Source organism: Mobula hypostoma, chromosome 10 (assembly GCF_963921235.1).
Source record: "Mobula hypostoma chromosome 10, sMobHyp1.1, whole genome shotgun sequence".
In the NCBI taxonomy this organism is placed as follows: Eukaryota; Metazoa; Chordata; class Chondrichthyes; order Myliobatiformes; family Myliobatidae; genus Mobula; species Mobula hypostoma.
In genome coordinates this window covers 16,292,906-16,311,523 of record NC_086106.1, presented here as the reverse complement: position 1 = coordinate 16,311,523, position 18,618 = coordinate 16,292,906, and the positions used below count along the sequence as shown (strand labels likewise).

Sequence of the window (18,618 nt, the reverse complement as noted above, 5' to 3'; positions counted from 1 at the left end):
CAAAGAGTGGGAATAAAAGGTACCTTTCCTGATCGGCTGCCAGTGGCTAGTGGTGTTCCACAGGGGTCTGTGTTGGGACCGATTCTTTTTAAATTGTATGTCAAAGATTTGAATGATGGATTTGATGGCTTCGTTGTAAAGTTTGCAGACGATATGAAATTAGGTGCAGGGGCAGGTAGAGTTGAGGAAGCAGAGAGTCTGCAGAGAGACTTAGACAGATTTGGAGAATGGGCAATGAAGAGGCAGATGGTCATGGACTTTGGTAGAAGAAATAAAAGTGTAGATTATTTTCTAACTGTAGAAAAAATTCAAAAAACTGTGGGGTGTGGACTTAGGCGTCCTCTTGCAGGATTCCCTAAGGGTTCATTTGCAGGTTGAGTCTGTGGTGAGGAAAGCAAATGTAATGTTAGCATTCATTTCAAGAGGACTAGAATATAAAAGCAAAGATGTAATGTTAAGGCTTTATAACAGCGGTCCCCAACCACCGAGCCGCGAGGAAACGATATGATTTGGTGATATGAGTCAGCTGCACCTTTCCTCATTCCCTGTCATGCCCTGTTGAGTTTGAACGCACGCGAGGTCATTACCTGCGCGTCATCCATATCAGCGTGGGAAAGAGATCAACTCCTCGAGCTTGCGAATGATGGCGGGCTGAAAAGTATGTTTGACATAACATCTCTGCCGGCATTCTGGATCAAAGTCAAGGCTAAATATCCTGAGATAGCCACGAAATCACTGAAAACGTTGCTTCCACTTCCAACATATCTCTTTTCAATGAATGCAACGAAAACTAAATTGCAGAATAGACTGGACATTAGGAACCCCCTTCGAGTATCGCTGTCTCCCATCACCCCTCGATGGGACTGTCTTGTTGCAGGGAAACAAGCCCAGGGCTCCCACTGATTCAGCGATATTGGTGTGTTGCAATGATTTTATATGTTCATACAGGGAAAATATGTGCAGTGTGTTTAATATCCAAACGTTACTTAAAATGTTATGATGCTATTGACTTATAAGTGACTTATATAACCATATAACAATTACAGCATGGAAACAGGCCATCTCTGCCCTTCTAGTCTCACCCAGTCCCACTGACCTGCACTCAGCCCATAACCCTCCATTCCTTTTCTGTCCATGTACCTATCCAATTTTCCTTTAAATGATAATATCGAACCTGCCTCTACCACTTCTACTGGAAGTTCGTTCAACACTTACTTCAAGCTCCCCTGTCCTCCCCTGATAATTGACTTATCACTATATTCATGCGAGCAAAATATGCGCTGTGCGTTTAATATTAAATTTGTTAGATAAACTATTTTAGAAACGAAACTGAGTGTATAAGCCACTTATCACCTATATTCCGGTTTTGATTAACCCCCTCCCTGAACAGAATCGCCAAAAACGATTGGTAGAAAAAATCGGCACGTACACGCATGCACACACAGGTGCCCGCGCAAAGCTTCATGGTCATTGTAGTCTTTCTCGGGGTAAACACAATGTACTTGACTGCTAATTGGCAACCCTACCCCCCCCCCCCGCACCCCGCTGGGTCGGCCGGTCCGCAGGAATATTGTCAATATTAAACCAGTCCGCAATGCAAAAAAGGTTGGGGGACCCCTGCTTTATAAGACACTGGTGAGGCCTCGCTTGGAGTGTTGTGAGCAATTTTGGGCCCCTTATCTAAGGAAGGATGTGATGACATTGGAGAAGGTTCATTATTTTATTTACAATTTTCAGTTTTACAAAGACAAAATGTACTGAAGACATACAAAACAATACAAAGTAAATACAGACAAAACAAAAAAAACAAAAAGGCTGCCAGACAATTTACAAGATTCCGTAAATAAACCTTCAGAGAAAGAGTTGATACCATAGTGACATCACTGAAGCAATGTAATGTAAAGTAAAATGAATAAAGCCTGAAAATAGAGGGAAGCCCATTTAGCTATGGGTAAACGCGGGCAGCCTCGGGAGAGACGAAGGCTACGGGAGTAAACCCAGACAGCGAATCTGGAGTGGAGCCCCTAAGGTGGCTGGATGTCATTGAATATCCTTCCAGCAGCTCCTGCAGCCAAACGTATCGCTTCATAAGCTTTCCTTTGGACTACACTGGTGGGGCCGAGAGGGGGATCTTGACGACTGGGCTTCTCAGGATCTCTGTACCTTGTGCCCTGGAGAGGCCATTCTCTCCATTGTTCTTCGAGACAGCCGGATGCCATCAATCAGTCATTTAGCATGGAGATGAGGAGGGATTGTTTTAGCCAGAGAGTGGTGAATCTGTGCAACTCATTGCCACGGGTGGCTGTGGAGGCCAAGTTACGAGGTATATTTAAGGCAGAGGTTGATAGTTTCGTGATTAGTCAGGGCGTGAAAGGATACGGGGAGAAGGTAGAGCTTGGGGCTGAGAGCGAAGTGAATCAGCCATGATGAAATGGCGGAACAGTCTCGATGGGCCAAATGGCCTAATTCTGCTCTTATGCTCTTGTGGTCTACCAACCTCCTCTTTAAATATACACAATGACTTAACCATCTGTGGCAAAGAATTCCACAGATTCACCATCCTCCTCACCTCTGTTCTGAAGGGTCGTCCTTGTATTCTGAGGCAGTGCCCTCTGGGCCTAGACTCCTGCACGATAGGAAACGTCCTTTCCACATCCACTCTGTCGAGGCTTTTCAGTACTGAACAGGTTTCAGTGAGATCCTCCCTCATTCTTCTGAGTGGCACAGGCCCAGAGCCGTCAAACGCTCCTCAGGCCTTAACCCTTTCATTCCCGGGATCATTCTCGTGAACCTGCTCTGGACCCTCTCCAATGCCAGCCCATCTTTTCTTCCATGGGAAGAGGTACAGTTGACGTTTCGGGCCGAGACCCTTCGTCAGGACTAACTGAAGGAAGAGCTAGTAAGAGATTTGAAAGTGGGAGGGGGAGGGGGAGATCCAAAATGATAGGAGAAGACAGGAGGGGGAGGGATGGAGCCAAGAGCTGGACAGGTGATTGGCAAAAGGGATATGAGAGGATCATGGGACAGGAGGCCCGGGGAGAAGGAAAGAGGGAGGGGGGAAGCCCAGAGGATGGGCAAGGGGTATAGTGAGACAGACAGAGGGAGAAAAAGGAGAGAGAGAAAAAGAATGTGTGTATATAAATAAATAAATAACGGATGGGGTACGAGGGGGAGGTGGGGCATTAGTGGAAGTTAGAGAAGTCGATGTTCATGCCATCAGGTTGGAGGCTACCTAGACGGAATATAAGGTATTGTTCCTCCAACCTGAGTGTGGCTTCATCTTGACAGTAGAGGAGGCCGTGGATAGACATGTCAGAATGGGAATGGGACGTGGAATTAAAATGTGTGGCCACTGGGAGATCCTGCTTTCTCTGGCAGACAGAGCGTACCTTTTTCTCCCTCTGTCCCTTTCACTATACCCCTTGCCCATCCTCTAGGCTTCCCCCCTCCCCCTTTTCTTTCTCCCTGGGCCTCCTGTCCCATGATCCTCTCATATCCCTTTTGCCAATCAACTGTCCAAATCTTAGCTCCATCCCTCCCCCTCCTGTCTTCTCCTATCATTTTGGATCTCCCCCTCCCCCTCCCACTTTCAAATCTCTCACTATCTCTTCTTTCAGTCAGTCCTGACGAAAGGTCTCGACTGTACCTCTTCCTATAGGTGCTGCCTGGCCTGCTGCTTTCCACCAGCAGTTTGTGTGTGTGTTGCTTGAATTTCCAGCACCTGCAGGTTTTCCCATGTTTCCATCTTTTCTTCGATGGAGGGGGCCCAAAACTACTCGCAGTGCTGCAAGCAAGCTCTCGTCACTGCTTTGTAAACATTGCGATGTAATGCTTACAGTCTGCACCCCCGCCCTGCGAAGGGAAGTAGGCATTGCTGATTAAACGTAGTCGATTGTTCCATCTGCCAAGACACGCCAGCAATGACTCTGCCTGTTAACTCCACCTTATCAGTCAAGATCACTGCAAACAGCTGAAGGCTAGACTACACAGTGCCAAAAGTAATTCATTAACTCTTTAGCTCAACAATTTTTTTTCCCCCCAGTCGCAGGTCGACAGGGTGGTAAGGAAAACGCCTGGGTACCCTGACCTCCATCCGGTCAGGGCCCCGAGCCCTGGGACGCAGTGTTGCAGGTGTACCAGATGCTGCTGAGGCCGCTGGGTATTGTGTTCAGGTGTGGTTGCCCTGCTCTAGGAAAGATGCCTTTAAGCTGGAAAGAGCGCAGAGGGTGTTGCCAGGTCTCCCATGGACTGAGTTATGCAGAGAGGTTGGGACTTTACTCCTTGGAGTGAAGTGTGACCTTATCGAGGTGTATAAAACCATGAGGGGGCACAGATAGGGTGAATGCGTGCAGTCTTTCTCCCCAGGGTTGGGGGAATCAAGAACCAGAGGGCACTGGTTTAAGAATGAGAGAGGGAAGATTTAATAGGAACCTGATGGGCAATTTTTTCACCCAGAGGGTGGTCTGTATATGGAAAGAGCTACCAGAGGAAGTGATGGAGGCAGGCAGGGGGAGGGAACGTCGACTCGGACCACGAGAGGCCTGTGTCGGGCATTTCCATGCCTTACAAGGCGCAGATTGGAAGTCTGTGTGGGGCACCACCCCTCGCACAGACACTAGAGCAATGTGTGGTTAAGTGCCTTGCTCAAGGACACAAACACGCTGCCACAGCTGAGGCTCGAACTAGCGACCTTCAGATCACTAGGTGAATGCCTCGACCACTTGGCCACGTGCCCAACACAATATTGGGCGTGCACATTGAGGCTGGCACGTTAACAATTTTTAAAAAGCACTTGGGCGGGTACACAGTTAGGAAAGGTTTAGAGGTTTATGAGGATGTAACTGAGATTTGATGGACCAAATTAAGGAGTAAAGTCCGAACTTGCTCAACGATCCCTCTCTCCAGTTTAATACCATCTTTCCTGCAAAAGGGTGACCGGGCAGAACACAATACTCCAAGTGCGGCCTCACCAGCGTCCTGTACAACTGCAACATAATGGTCACAACTCCTGTACCCAGTGCCCTGAGTGACGAAGGTCAGCGTGCCCAACGCCTTCTTCACCACCCAGCCTACCTGTGACTCCGCTTTCGGGGGGGCCACGTACTTCGGGCCCCTGGGTCCCTCTGGCCTACAACACTCACCATGGCCCTGCCACTCACCGTGGAAGCCTTGCCTTCGTTTTATCCTCCTAGAGTGCGTCTCCTCGCTTGGAAAATGGCTGCAAATGACGCCCCCGTCAGCTTGACTCTGGCCTAGTTTCTTTCACCGTGTTCACAGGTTCCTCTAAGCATGGAGACACACATCAGCGCAGCTCAGAAACAGGCCCTCGTTGTGCTCAGCTATTGAGCCCTAATTAAACTAAACTAATCTCATCTGCCTTCCTGTGATCGTTATCTCTCCCTCGCTCTCTCATCCATGAGTCTATCTAAGGACGCCTTAACCGCTCCCGGCACCCGTCACACTCCGTGCCAAACTTGCCCCCGCATCTCCTTTGAATTTTCATTTCATTTCAATTTTAAAATCTTTTTATTAATTATTATTGAAAATCGACAACAAAAAAAAATTGAAATAATCAAGTCAATATATCAATAAGAGTCAAACTATTAACCAAGCTAAACAATATATCAATAATAATAATAATAATTTAAAAAATGTTAAAGCTATTTTTTTGGAAAAAAGAACCCCTACTAACTAAAAAAAACCCAGCTAACAAAAAAAAACGAGAAAAAAAAACCCACTTGGAGAACAAACTCAGAGCTATACGCCATACAAACTTCCATAAAAGAAAAAGACTTTCACCTTAAATGCATGCTCTCATGTATTAGATATTTTGACCCTGGGGTGAAACGATATGGTCATAGAAAAGGACAACACAGGAGCAGGCTGTGATGAACCATTTAAACTGTCTAGGTTCGTTGATCTGCACCCTCCATAACCCTCCCACCTGTGTACCTACCCAAACTTCTCTTAAACATTGAAATCGAACTCGCAAGCACCACTTATGCTGGCAGTTTATTTCATACTCACGAGCCTCTGTCTGTCTGTATCTTGTTTTACGGCGGTTGGCATCCAGCTTAATGGTGCATTACCGCCACCCTCTGCTCCAGAATGTGCACTAGACATACATTCTAAATCCCTTCACCCAATCTCACACACACACACACACACACACACACACACACACACATATATACAAACCTACACTTCACCCTCCCATCTTTGACCATCCTAGTATCCTATTCCTGTTTATTCGTCATATTCTATAAAAAACCCCTGTACCCCTTAAAAACACTAAAAATACCCGGACGTGCTCTCTCACCCATGCCCAGCAACCCTTTTGATGTGAATTCCTGCATCCCCAACTCCCTTAATTTATTTCTCATCATCTCTCTCTGTATCCCATACTTCCTGCAACTCAGAACTACATGTTCTACTGACTCCTCTTCCTGACATTCCTCACACAATCCTGTCTGGTGTTTCCCTATCGTTTTCAATGTTTTGTTTAACGCACAATGCCCCAGCCTTAACCTAGTCCACACAATTTCCTCTCTTCTGTTTCCATTACCTACCCTAGTAACTGCAACACTCTTTTGTATTTGATATAAATGCCTCCCTTTCCCCTCCCTGTCCCATCTTTCTTGCCACATTCGGTTGACTTTTTCCCAGATTACACACTTAACCTCTGCTTTACTGATACTAATGTGCATTTCCACATTTTCTTTCTTTAACGCCCTCTTTGCCAACTCATCCACCCTCTCATTCCCCTTCACCCCTACATGTGCTGGAACCCATAGAAATTTTACCTGACCTCCCTGATTTGCAATTCTTGTCACTAACTGAAGGACTTCATAAAGTACATCTTGCCGACTGTTTGTGTGAAAAGACCTTAAACTTGCTAGAACTGAGGATGAATCTGAACATATCAATGCTTTGGCTTATCTGGCTTTCTGCACCCATTGCAACGCAACCAACACTGCCAGCATCTCCACTGTAAACACCCTTAACTTATTAGATGTTCTTCTGCTGATCCCAATTTCTTTTGCTGGTATTACCACCCCAAACCCTGTCACTCCTGTTTCAGGTTCCTTAGCACCATCAGTATAAGTGTGAGTATAATCACTATACTTTTCCATTACATGACAGTTAAATGCATTTACCAAATCTGTTTCATATCTTTCTTTCCTTTTTACCTCTAACAAATGCCAGTCTATGTCAGGCCATACAAGCTTCCATGGAGCTACAACCGGATGAACTACTGAAGGACTTACCCTCAGATCAAACACTCCACATTCTTTCGCAATATCATTCCCTACCTGACTAAAGTATCCCCTCTGAAACCTCCCATTTTCCCAGCACTCCTGCAACATTCCTTTAGTAGGGTGAGAATCATTGTGCCCCTGCAAGTTAGTCCAGTAGTTTGCCATCGGTTGCATCCTTCTTAGTTCCAAAGGCATTATTCCCATTTCTACCTGTAGGGCTGACACTGGTGACGTTTTAAAAGCCCCACTGCACACTCTCAAGGCCTGAGCCTGAATCACATCCAGTTTCCTTATAAGAGACCTAGCTGCTGATCCATATGCTATATTTCCATAGTCCAACACAGATCTCACTAAAGCCACATACATTCTCTTCAAAGCTGAACAACTTGCTCCCCATTCCCTACCAGTCAAACATCTCATCACATTTATTACTTTTTTACATTTCTCCTCAACTTTCCTGATATGGTCTGCCCATGTTAATCGTGAATCAAATATAACTCCCAGAAATTTAAATGATGCAACCCTTTCTAATTCAACCCCATACATCCTTAACTTCTTCCCTACCTCAACCCTTTTCCTGGTAAAAAATACAGTTTGAGTTTTATCTACTGAAAATCTACATCCCCAATCATAACCCCACTCCACCACTTCATCAATTGCTTCTTGTAGTTTCCTGATTATATGGTCCATGTTCCTGCCTCTTTCCCACAAGGCCCCATCATCCGCAAACAGTGACCTACCTATATCCACTGGTACCTTTGTGAAGACATCATTGATCATAATCATGAAAAGTAACGGGCTAATCACACTATCTTGAGATGTGCCATTTTCCACTATGTACTGTTTTGATAATTCTGATCCAATCCGAACTTGAATTTTTCTACCAAACAAAAAATCTTTAATCCAATTAAAAACTCTCCCACCAACCCCCATCTTGTGCAGTTTAATTAATAATCCTTCCTTCCACATCATATCATAGGCTTTTTCAATGTCAAAGAACACTGCCACTACTGACTCTCTATTTGCCTGGGCCTTCCTTATTTCAGTCTCTAACATAATCACTGAGTCCATGGAATTCCTTCCCTTTCTAAAACCACTCTGATAACTTGCCAGCATTCCCCTTTTCTCAAGCTCATATGATAACTTCTCTGTTATCATCCTTTCCATTATCTTACATATACTTGATGTTAATGCAATTGGTCTGTAGCTAGTGGGTTTTGACAGATCCTTGCCAGGCTTCCTTATTGGAATTACTACTGCTTCTTTCCATGCACTTGGTAATCTTCCCTCCTCCCACACTCTGTTATAAAAATGCAGCAACTTCAAGAGCGCTCCTTCTCCTAGATTTTTTAGCATCACAGAGCATATCAGATCTTTCCCTGGGGAGGTTGGTCTCGATCTCTTTATTGCTCTCACCATTTCTGCTAATGTAAATGGATCATCAATTATTTCATCTGTTCCTTCCCTCCTGCTTAACACACCTGGGTGTTGGCTCATTATTCTTTCCCTTCTTCTTCTCCCTTCTTCAGACAAATTTTCTGAACTGTGTATCAGTACAAATGACTTGGCCATGACCTCAGCCTTATCCCTACTGGAGACTGCAGTTTCCTCCTCAGATATCATTACTGGATATTCCCATTCCCTTCTATCTCCTCCCATCCTCTTAATCATTCCCCATATCTCTCCCACAGGTGTTGTTCTTCCTACCTTGTCACAAAAACTCCTCCAACTTGCCCTTTTAGCTTGACGTATAGTTCTTCTCACCACTGCCTGTGCTTTCTTATATTGAACCAAATGCTGCATATTATGGGTTCTTTTAACTAGCCTGAATGCTCTATTTCTGTTTTTTACAGCCTGACAACATTCCTCTGTCCACCATGGTACCAGTTTTCTATTCATCCTATTTTTACTCCTAGGTATAGATCCTTCTGCTGCCATGATAATTGCTGAAGTCACATGACTGTTTAATTCATCTACATTTCCAGAAATATCAATCTTTGTCAACCCTTCTTCACTCAACTTCTGGAATTTACCCCAATCAGCTTTTTCAAACACCCACTTTGGGGTTCCGCCACCTGGTCTTACTTCAACTCTTTCACCCACTGAACACAAAACTGGGTAGTGATCACTGTCTACTGTTGAAGCAGTCCAAACTCCCCAGTTACTAATGCCAGCCAAGGTATTAGACACTAACGTAATATCTAACACTGACTCAGTTCCTGTTGTTATATCTATCCTTGTGCCGCTACCATCATTCATACACACCAAATCCCTTTCTTCCATCAAATCTTCAATTGCCTTTCCATTTGGATCTGTAATCTGATCCCCCCATATTGTGCTATGAGCATTGAAATCTGCACACCACACTACTTTATGTCTGTTTTGTCGTTGTATCTTTAATAGGCTGTCCAAATCCAACCTTTTACATGGATTGTAGTAGTTCATTGTAACCACTCCCTCCCCTCTCTCCCACACTTCCACCACTATGTATTCCTGATCATCTCCTTTCTCCAGTACCCTATATGGTATACCTTGCTTGATTAACATAGCACAACCCCCTCCTCCCGCTAGATTTCTATCTTTCCTTATCATTGTATACCCATATACCACAAAGTCTAAAGTTGGTTTCAACCAAGTTTCCTGAATAGACACTACATCCGGTTTTACAACCATTTCTTTAATAAAGTGCTTGAATTCCTGGCTATTGGCCAGTAAGCTCCTTGCATTCCATTGTAAAAGAATCACCATAATTAGTATTAACCAACACATGACACTTCCTGGCTTGACTGATTACTGAGGTTCTCCCTCACTTCCTCCCATGTCAGTCCTACTAATCCTAAATGGTTTACCGCTGCTTTTACCACCAGCTGAATTTTGTCACTTTTTGACTTTACCTCAACCGTACTATTAATTACTCCTGCAATGAATGTTACTAGAGCCTTTTTAGAAACATAGAAACATAGAAAATAGGTGCAGGAGTAGGCCATTCGGCCCTTCGAGCCTGCATCGCCATTTATTATGATCATGGCTGATCATCCAACTCAGAACCCCGCCCCAGCCTTCCCTCCATACCCCCTGACCCCTGTAGCCACAAGGGCCATATCTAACTCCCTCTTAAACATAGCCAATGAACTGGCCTCCACAGTTTCCTGTGGCAGAGAATTCCACAGATTCACCACTCTCTGTGTGAAGAAGTTTTTCCTAATCTCGGTCCTAAAAGGCTTCCCCTCTATCCTCAAACTGTGACCCCTCGTTCTGGACTTCCCCAACATCGGGAACAATCTTCCTGCATCTAGCCTGTCCAATCCCTTTAGGATCTTATACGTTTCAATCAGATCCCCCCTCAATCTTCTAAATTCCAACGAGTACAAGCCCAGTTCATCCAGTCTTTCTTCATATGAAAGTCCTGCCATCCCAGGAATCAAACTGGTGAACCTTCTTTGTACTCCCTCTATGGCAAAGATGTCTTTCCTTTTTTCAGATTAGGGGACCAAAACTGCACACAATACTCCAGGTGTGGTCTCACCAAGGCCTTGTACAACTGCAGTAGTACCTCCCTGCTCCTGTACTCGAATCCTCTCGCTATAAATGCCAGCATACCATTCGCCTTTTTCACCGCCTGCTGTACCTGCATGCCCACTTTCAATGACTGGTGTATAATGACACCCAGGTCTCGTTGCACCTCCCCTTTTCCTAATCGGCCACCATTCAGATAATAATCTGTTTTCCTATTTTTGCCACCAAAAATCCTGTCTACATAAATCCTGTCATTTGTTCTTTGCTGCATCTCTCGTATCCCTATTGCTCCCTGTTCATTAGGAGCATTATTCTGTTCTCTTGACATTCATACAGCTTCTGCATAAGTGATCTTTCTTTTCACTCTTATTTCTTGAATTTTATTCTCCCGTCTCACAACCTCACACCCACTATATGCAACATTATGAGCTCCTCCACAATTGCAGCATTTTGGTTGAACTCCTGTTCCGCACTTTCCATATTCATGATCACCCCCACGTCTAGCACATCTCCTCTGCCTTTTACAGTTTTTAGCCACGTGTCCAAACCTTTGACAATTATAGCACCTCAGTGGTTTTGGCACATACACCCTTACTGGGTAACTCATGAAACCCAGGAACACCTTCCTTGGCACTCTTTCTTCTTCAAATTCAATCAATACAGATTCACTTTCCTTTTTCACTCCCTCCTTTGTTGTTTTCAGTCTTTGAACATTCATTACTTTCCCTCCTTTGATATTCCTCTTTATCTCCTCCATATTTATACTCATTGGTATCCCCGTAATCACTCCTTTACAACCACTGTTTTGTGCTCCCACCCTCCCAGTGTATTCCACCTTGCATTTTCCTATCTCTTTTAGCTTGAGAGCTTTCTCAAGTTGTTCCTCATTCGCACAACTTACCAATAAGTTGCCATCATTAAGGACTTTTGCAAATACTACTTCCCCTATCTTATTTGTCAGAGTTGTTGTTAGCACAAACGGGTTAATTTTCTTCATATGTCCCTGAGCCTTCTCATTAAACCTAATTATGACAACACCTCCTCTCTGAGCTTGTTCATCTTCCTCACTTTCAGAGCTTTCTCCACTATCATTTCTTATTCTTTTATTCCCTTTGTCTTGGTTTTTATTCATCCCACCCCTCACTACTTCCTCATTCCTTTTATTTCTCGCTTCACAATAATCCACCTCTCCCCAGCTGCCTACCTCTGGTCCCAAGTGTCTATCCCTCTCCTTCTCCACTTTCTTTCCCTCAACCCCACCTCTTATCTTGTCCGCCATTACCGGACCCACACGACCCCCTCCCAGCAATTTCCGTTCCTTCCCCACTCTCTTTCCCTCAACAGGTTCCAAACCACACTCACGCATCAAGCAAAACACAGCCAGCTTCCAGTCGACGCGCACAGACCTTATTCGCCGGCTGCTGGAAGGTTCGATCCTCACGAGCTTTCTGAGTGAAGAAGTTTCCCCTTAAGCTTTTCACCTTTCACCCTTAACCCATGAGTTGTAGGCCCATCCAACCTCAGTGGAAAAAGCCTGCTTGCATTCACCCTATCTATACCACTCATAGTTTTGAATACCTCTATCAAATCTCCTCTAAATATTCTACATTCCAAGGAATAAGCCCTAGCGTATTCAATCTCTCCTCATAACACAGATGTTCCAGATCTGGCAACATCCTTACAAATTTTCTCTGTACTCTTTCCACCTTGTTTACATTTTTTCTGTAGGTAGGTGGCCAAAACCGCACACAGGACTCCAAATTAGGCCTCACCGACGTCTTATACAACTGCAACATAACATCCCATCTCCTGTGCTGAGTAGCTTGATTTATGAAGGAGAACGTGCCAAAAGATAAAAGCTGTCTGCTACATCGCTCATGATCTCATAAACCTCATTGGAATCAATAAATTGGTTTGTTATTGTCATGTGCACTGAGACATACTGGAAAAACCTGTCTTGCTTACTGTTCGTACAAATCAATTCGTTACACAGTGCACTGAGGTAGAACAAGGTAAAGCAGTAACAGATTGCAGAATAGAGAGTCACAGCTACAGAGAGAGTGAGATAGAACAGAGTAAAACAGTAACAGAATGCAGAATAATTAACTACAGAGAGAGAGAGAGTGAGGTGCAGACAATGACATGCAATATCATAACAATGTGAGGTCAGGAGTTTACCTTATCGTACAAGAGCCTGATAACTGTGTGATAGAAGCTCTCCCTGAGCCTGGTGATACATGCTTTCAGGCTTTTGTGTCTTCTGCCCGATGGGACAGGAGAGAAGAGGGAATGTCCGGGTGGATGGGGTCTTCGATAACGCTGGCTGCTTCACTGAGGCAGTGAGAAGTGTCGACAGAGCCTGTGGAGGGGAGGCTGGTTTCCGTGACGTGCCGAGGTGCGTCCGCGACTCTCTGCGGTTTCTTGCAGTCACGGGCAAAGCGGCTGCCGTGCCGGTCGGCGATACAACCAGATCAGAATCAGGAACAGGTATAATATCACGAGCATACGACATGAAGTTTGTAAGCTTTGCAGCAGCTGTACAAGGCAATACATAATAATAGAGAGAAGGAGAAAACTGTGGATCACAGTACTTATATATGTATTAAATAGTTAAAAGAAGAAAAAATGGCCAGAAGTGGGGATGTTTGCCAATGACTGCACAATGTTCTGCACCATTTGTGAGTCCTCAGATGGTGAAGCAGTTCATACCAAACACAGCAGGACCCGACAATATCCAGGCTTGGACTGACAAGTGCCAAGTAACATTCGAGCCAAGCAAGTCCCAGGCAATGACCATCTCCAACAAGAGAAGCTCTAACCATCATCCCTTGACATTCAGTGGCATCACCATCACTGAATCCCCTACTATCAACATCCCGGGGGTTACCATTGACAGGAAACTGAACTGGTCTAGCCATATAAACACCATGGCTACCAGAGCAGGTCAAAGACTAGGAATCCTGCAGCGTGTAACTCACCTCCTGACTCCCCAAAGCCTGTCCACCATCTACAAGCCTCAGGTCAGGAGTGTAATACTCGTCACTCGCCTGGATGAACACAGCCCCATCAACACTCGAGAAGCTCGACACCATACAGTACAAGGCAGCCCACTCCATCGGTACCCCTTCCACAAACATCCAGTCCCTCCACCATCGACCAACAGTCACAGCAGTGTGTACTGTCTACAAGATGCACTGCAACAACACACCAAAGTTCCTAAGGCAGCCCCTTCCAGACCCACGACCACTACCATCTAGAAGGATGAGAACAGCAGACACCTGGGAACACCACCACTTGGAAATCCCCCTCCAAATCACTCACCATCCTGACTTGGAAACATATCACCGTTCCTTCATTGTCACTGGGTCAGAATCATGGAATTCTCCCCCTAACAGCACTGTGGGTGTACCTACACCTCAGGGACTGCAGTGGTTCAGGAAGGCAGCTTATCACCACCTTCTCAAGGGCAACTAGGGATGGGCGATAAATGCTGGGTTAGCTGGTGATGCCCACCTCCCGTAAATGAATAAAAAATATATATGATGAGAGGCATTGATCGTGTGGATAGTCAGAGGCTTTTCCTCAGGGCTGAAATGGCTAACACAAGAGGGCACAGTTTTAAGGTGCTTGGAAGCAGGTACAGAGGAGATGTCAGGGGTAAGTTTTTTTACGCAGAGAGTGGTGAGTGTGTGGAATGGGCTGCCGGCGATGGTGGTGGAGGCGGATATGACAGGGTCTTTTAGGAGACTCCTGGACAAGTATATGGAGCTCAGAAAAATAGAGGGCTATGGGTAGCTCTAGGTAATTTCCCAGGTAAGGGCATGTCCATTTAGAAACCTGGTGGCAGAGGGGAAGAAGCTGTTCCTGAATCGCTGAGTGTGAGCCTTCAGGCTTCTGTACCTCCTACCGGACGGTAACAGTGAGAAGAGGACATGTCCTGGGTGATGGGGGTCCTTAATGACGGACGCCGCGTTTCTGAGGCACCGCTCCATGAGATGTCTTGGATACTGCAGAGGCCCGTGCCCATGACTAATAGAAAGGATGCTATCTGTGGTTCGTTGATACAGGAAATGGTGAGGGTCAGTGGGGACGAGCTAAATGTTTTCAGCCTCCTGAGTAAGCAGGGCCGTTGGTGAGCTTTCTTGTCTGCGGCATGTGCGTACTTGGATCAGGACAGGCTGTTGACGTTCTCTTCTAGCGACTGGGAGCTCTCTGCCTCTTGACCTCCACACTGTTGATGTAAACAGGAGTGTGTGCTCTGACCCCTTTCTGTGAAGTCAATGGCCAGCCCTTTTGTTTTGTTGACATCGAGGGAGAAGTTGTTGTCCTGACAAAACTCCCTATGTTCTCTGTCCACTTGACTCTGGTGTCCTGCTCCAACATCTGACTTCTGAAAGTTCACCACCTCGCACTTTGAACACAGAACAGCACTTGCTCACTGTCTGTTACGCCGCTGGCGTTTCGGGCAGCAATGAAGGTCCTCCGTCTCTGGTGGTGTTCACGGCTTCCTTTGTCATGTCAGAACATAGAACAGTACAGGAGCAGGCCATTCGGCCCACAGTGTTGTGCTGACCCAGATAAAAAGCAAATCAAAAACACCCAAACACTAATCCTTCTTACCTGCACCATGTCCATATCCCTCCATCTTCCTCACATCCACGTGCCTATCCAAACGTCTCTTCACAGCCTCTAATGTATTTGCCTCCAGGCAGTGCATTCCAGGCACCCACCAATCTCCGAGTAAAAAATGTACCCCTCACATCCCCCTTGAACCTACCCCCTCTCCCCTTCAGCGCAAATCTTACCCTTCACCTCCCCGAGCTGTCTCTCAGTTTTCGCTCCTGTCCCGGATGGAGACTCAGGAATACCGTCGCACCCCGATGTAGAAGGATTCTTCATTGCTGCTTCTGTAACGGTCCTGTTTGAACAGTCGGGGTTGTTAGCCCTGAGCTGAACCCCCGAACCTGGAGGACCGGTGGACCTCTGGCCTCTGCCCTTTGACCTGTTTGGCACGGGTGACCCTACCAAGAGCCAAAGCACAAGGCCCTGACTCCAGCCGACTTCGCTCTCCAGGTCATCGAGGCACGCAAGCCTCCAAACCCTACGACAAGGCTGTGGTCCTCTTGAAGGCTAGAACAGTATAAACGGTTGGCCCACGATGTTCTGCCAAACTTTTAACCTACTGTAAGATCAATCTAACCCTTCTTTCCTACATAGCCCTCCATTTTTCTCTCGTCCATGTGCCTATCTAAGAGACCCTTGGATGTCCCAAATGCATTTGCCTATACCACTGCCCCCTAGCAGGGCATTCCCCACACCCACCACACTTACCTCTGATTATCCCCCAGTACTCAATTCACCTTCAAATTATACCCTCTCATACTAGTGATCTCCACCCTGGCGAAAAGGTGTTGGATGTCCACTCTATTGACATCTCTTATCATCGTATACTCCGCTATCAAGTCACCCCTTCCCCTCCTTCACTCCAAAGAGAAAAGCCCCACCTCGCTCAATCTCTCTTAATTCAACGGGTGCAACATCATGGTAAATCTCCTCTGCACCCTCTCTAAAGTACACATACATCCAAGCATGGTCTAAGCAGAGTTTTATGCCAACATTACCTCAGCTAATGGAGACCAACACACCATAGGCCTCGATAGAGGGGATGTGGAGAGGATGTTTCCTGTGGTGGGGGAGTCTAAGACCAGAGGACCAGAATAGAGGGGATGAGGGAGGCATTTCTTTACCCAGAGGATGGTGAATCTGTGGAATTCTTTGCCCCAGGCAGCTGGGGAGGCCGAATCTTTATGCATATTTAAGGCAGAGATTGATAGACTCTTGATTAGTCAGGGCACGAAGGGATAGGGGGAGAAGGCAGGAGACTGACCTCGGGCCCGGGTTGCAATGCGAGGCACGACCCGATGTTCGGACGATTCGAACACCAGCCCAGACAGACTTGAGAGGCAGGGCACTGGGACCGGAAGCAAGGGTCAGGCCGATTTTGCTTGCTCGCCCGTGATTTTCATTCCTCCCTCTGCGGCGCTGAGGCCGCGAGACCACTGCAGCTTCGCGGCAGCTTGCCCTGCTAACGCGACGAACTGAGACCAAGGCTTTAGGCCTAGGGATTCGGGTCCAGGGACTCAATTTGGTTCGAAATGCTCTTGCTTTCTTCTGTTGTTTGCATGATTTGTGTTTTTTTTCTTTCTCTGCGCATTGGGGGTTGGTCTTTTGTTTTTTAATTGGGCCCTTGCTTTGTGACTGCCTTGTAAGCAGACAAATCTCAAGGTTGTGTAATGTATAAACATACTTTGATAGTAAATGTACTTTGAACCATTTGAAGTGGGGCTTAGAGGGAAAATGGATCAGCCATGATGAAATGGCGGAGCAGACTCGATGGACAAATGGCCTAATTCTACTCCTACTCTACATTAGGAAGAGCCACAGCATCCTTCCCTGTGGGTACAATGCCAGTCACAGATTGTCTGCCCCTTTGATCACACACTCACCCTCCTTCCTTCCTTCCAGCCTGTGAACGAGCAGAGAGGTGGCGGGGAGAGAGAGAGAAAGAGAGAGAGACTCCAGCCAACAACGCGAGACCGGAGAACATTCTCGACCCTGGACCCCGCAGCAGCTCCTGAAACTCAAACCCAAACTTCCCCGCAGCCGCCGGGTAGACGGAATCCAGCCCACCCAGAGGGGGATGAGGCATGGCAGTATCCGGAATGCTCAGCTCTACATGTGCAGCTTCCCCACCCCATGTGGCTTCCTGTACCCATCTGCGCTCCCCACACTGGGTAGAACATCGTCGGCAGTCCTGTGGTGTGGGGGGGGGGGTGGGCAAAGGACAGACAGCAGCCCTCACGGGAACAGGCCCTTTGGCCCACAGCGCCTGTGCTAACCAAAATACTGAATAAAACTAAATGCCTTCTTCCTGGACGTGTCTAACAGCTTCTTAAACTCCTCTGTGGTATCTACTTCCTCCATCACTCTCGGCAGAATATTCCAAGAAGTGTAAAAAGGAACTGCCCCACACATCTCCCTTTCACCTTAAGTGCATACCCTCTGGTATGAGACATTACTACCCTGGGGGATAACGATACTGGCTGTCTACACCATCCGTGCCTCTCCTAACGGCCATCAGGTCTCCTTTCACTCTGCCACTCCAGGAAAAACAACCCAAGTTTACCCAACCTCTTCTCGTGCCCTCTAATCCAGGCAGCAACCTGGTGAGCCCCTTCTGCCCCCTCTCCGGGACCGCCACATCTTTCCCTACGACCAGGTGACCAGAACCGAGCGCCTTACTCCAGGTGCTGCCGGACCGGACCCTTACCCACCTGCAATGACGATCTAGCACGCGGAACCTCACCAGCCTGTACACCCTCATCAGGACCCCCCCCCCCACCCCACCACCACCGTCCCGGTGCTCCAGGTCTATCCTTGTGACTGAAGCCCTCCCTCCCAGGGAATCTCCCCTGCACTCTCTCCGAAGAATCAGGTTTCCTTCCACTGACGTCAGCATGAAACTTCTCGTTTTTGCAGCAGTGTAACAGAAGGCACAAAAGTTACCCCCAGTTACAAAAAAAACCAAATAAATAACTGAAAAGGAACAACGAGGACTGTCCCTAACGCTGATGGCAGAGGGGAAGAAGCTGTTCCTGAATTTCTGAGTGTATGTGGCTTCGGGCTCCTGTACCTTCTCACTGACGGTAACGGTGAGAAGAGGGCATGGCCCAGTTGGCAAAGGTCCTCAGTGGTGGCTACCACCTTCCTGGGGCACTACCTGGTGAAGAGGTCCTCGAAGCTGCCGCAGTATGTGCTTGTGACAGAGCTGGCCGCTTCCGCT

General features: G+C 46.7%; 1 protein-coding gene across 2 annotated transcripts in view; it reads left to right on the top strand.

Moving 5' to 3' along the window:
- Positions 1–17,699, top strand: part of LOC134352673 (uncharacterized) — a 58,747-nt gene extending 41,048 nt beyond the window's left edge. For both annotated transcript variants that reach the window (XM_063060050.1, XM_063060049.1), the window contains one exon: positions 17,301–17,699. In XM_063060050.1, coding sequence (XP_062916120.1) covers positions 17,301–17,307 — 7 coding nt within the window. In that variant the 3' untranslated portion in view covers positions 17,308–17,699. The remainder of the gene's footprint in view (positions 1–17,300) is intronic.
- Positions 17,700–18,618: the final 919 nt, after the last annotated feature.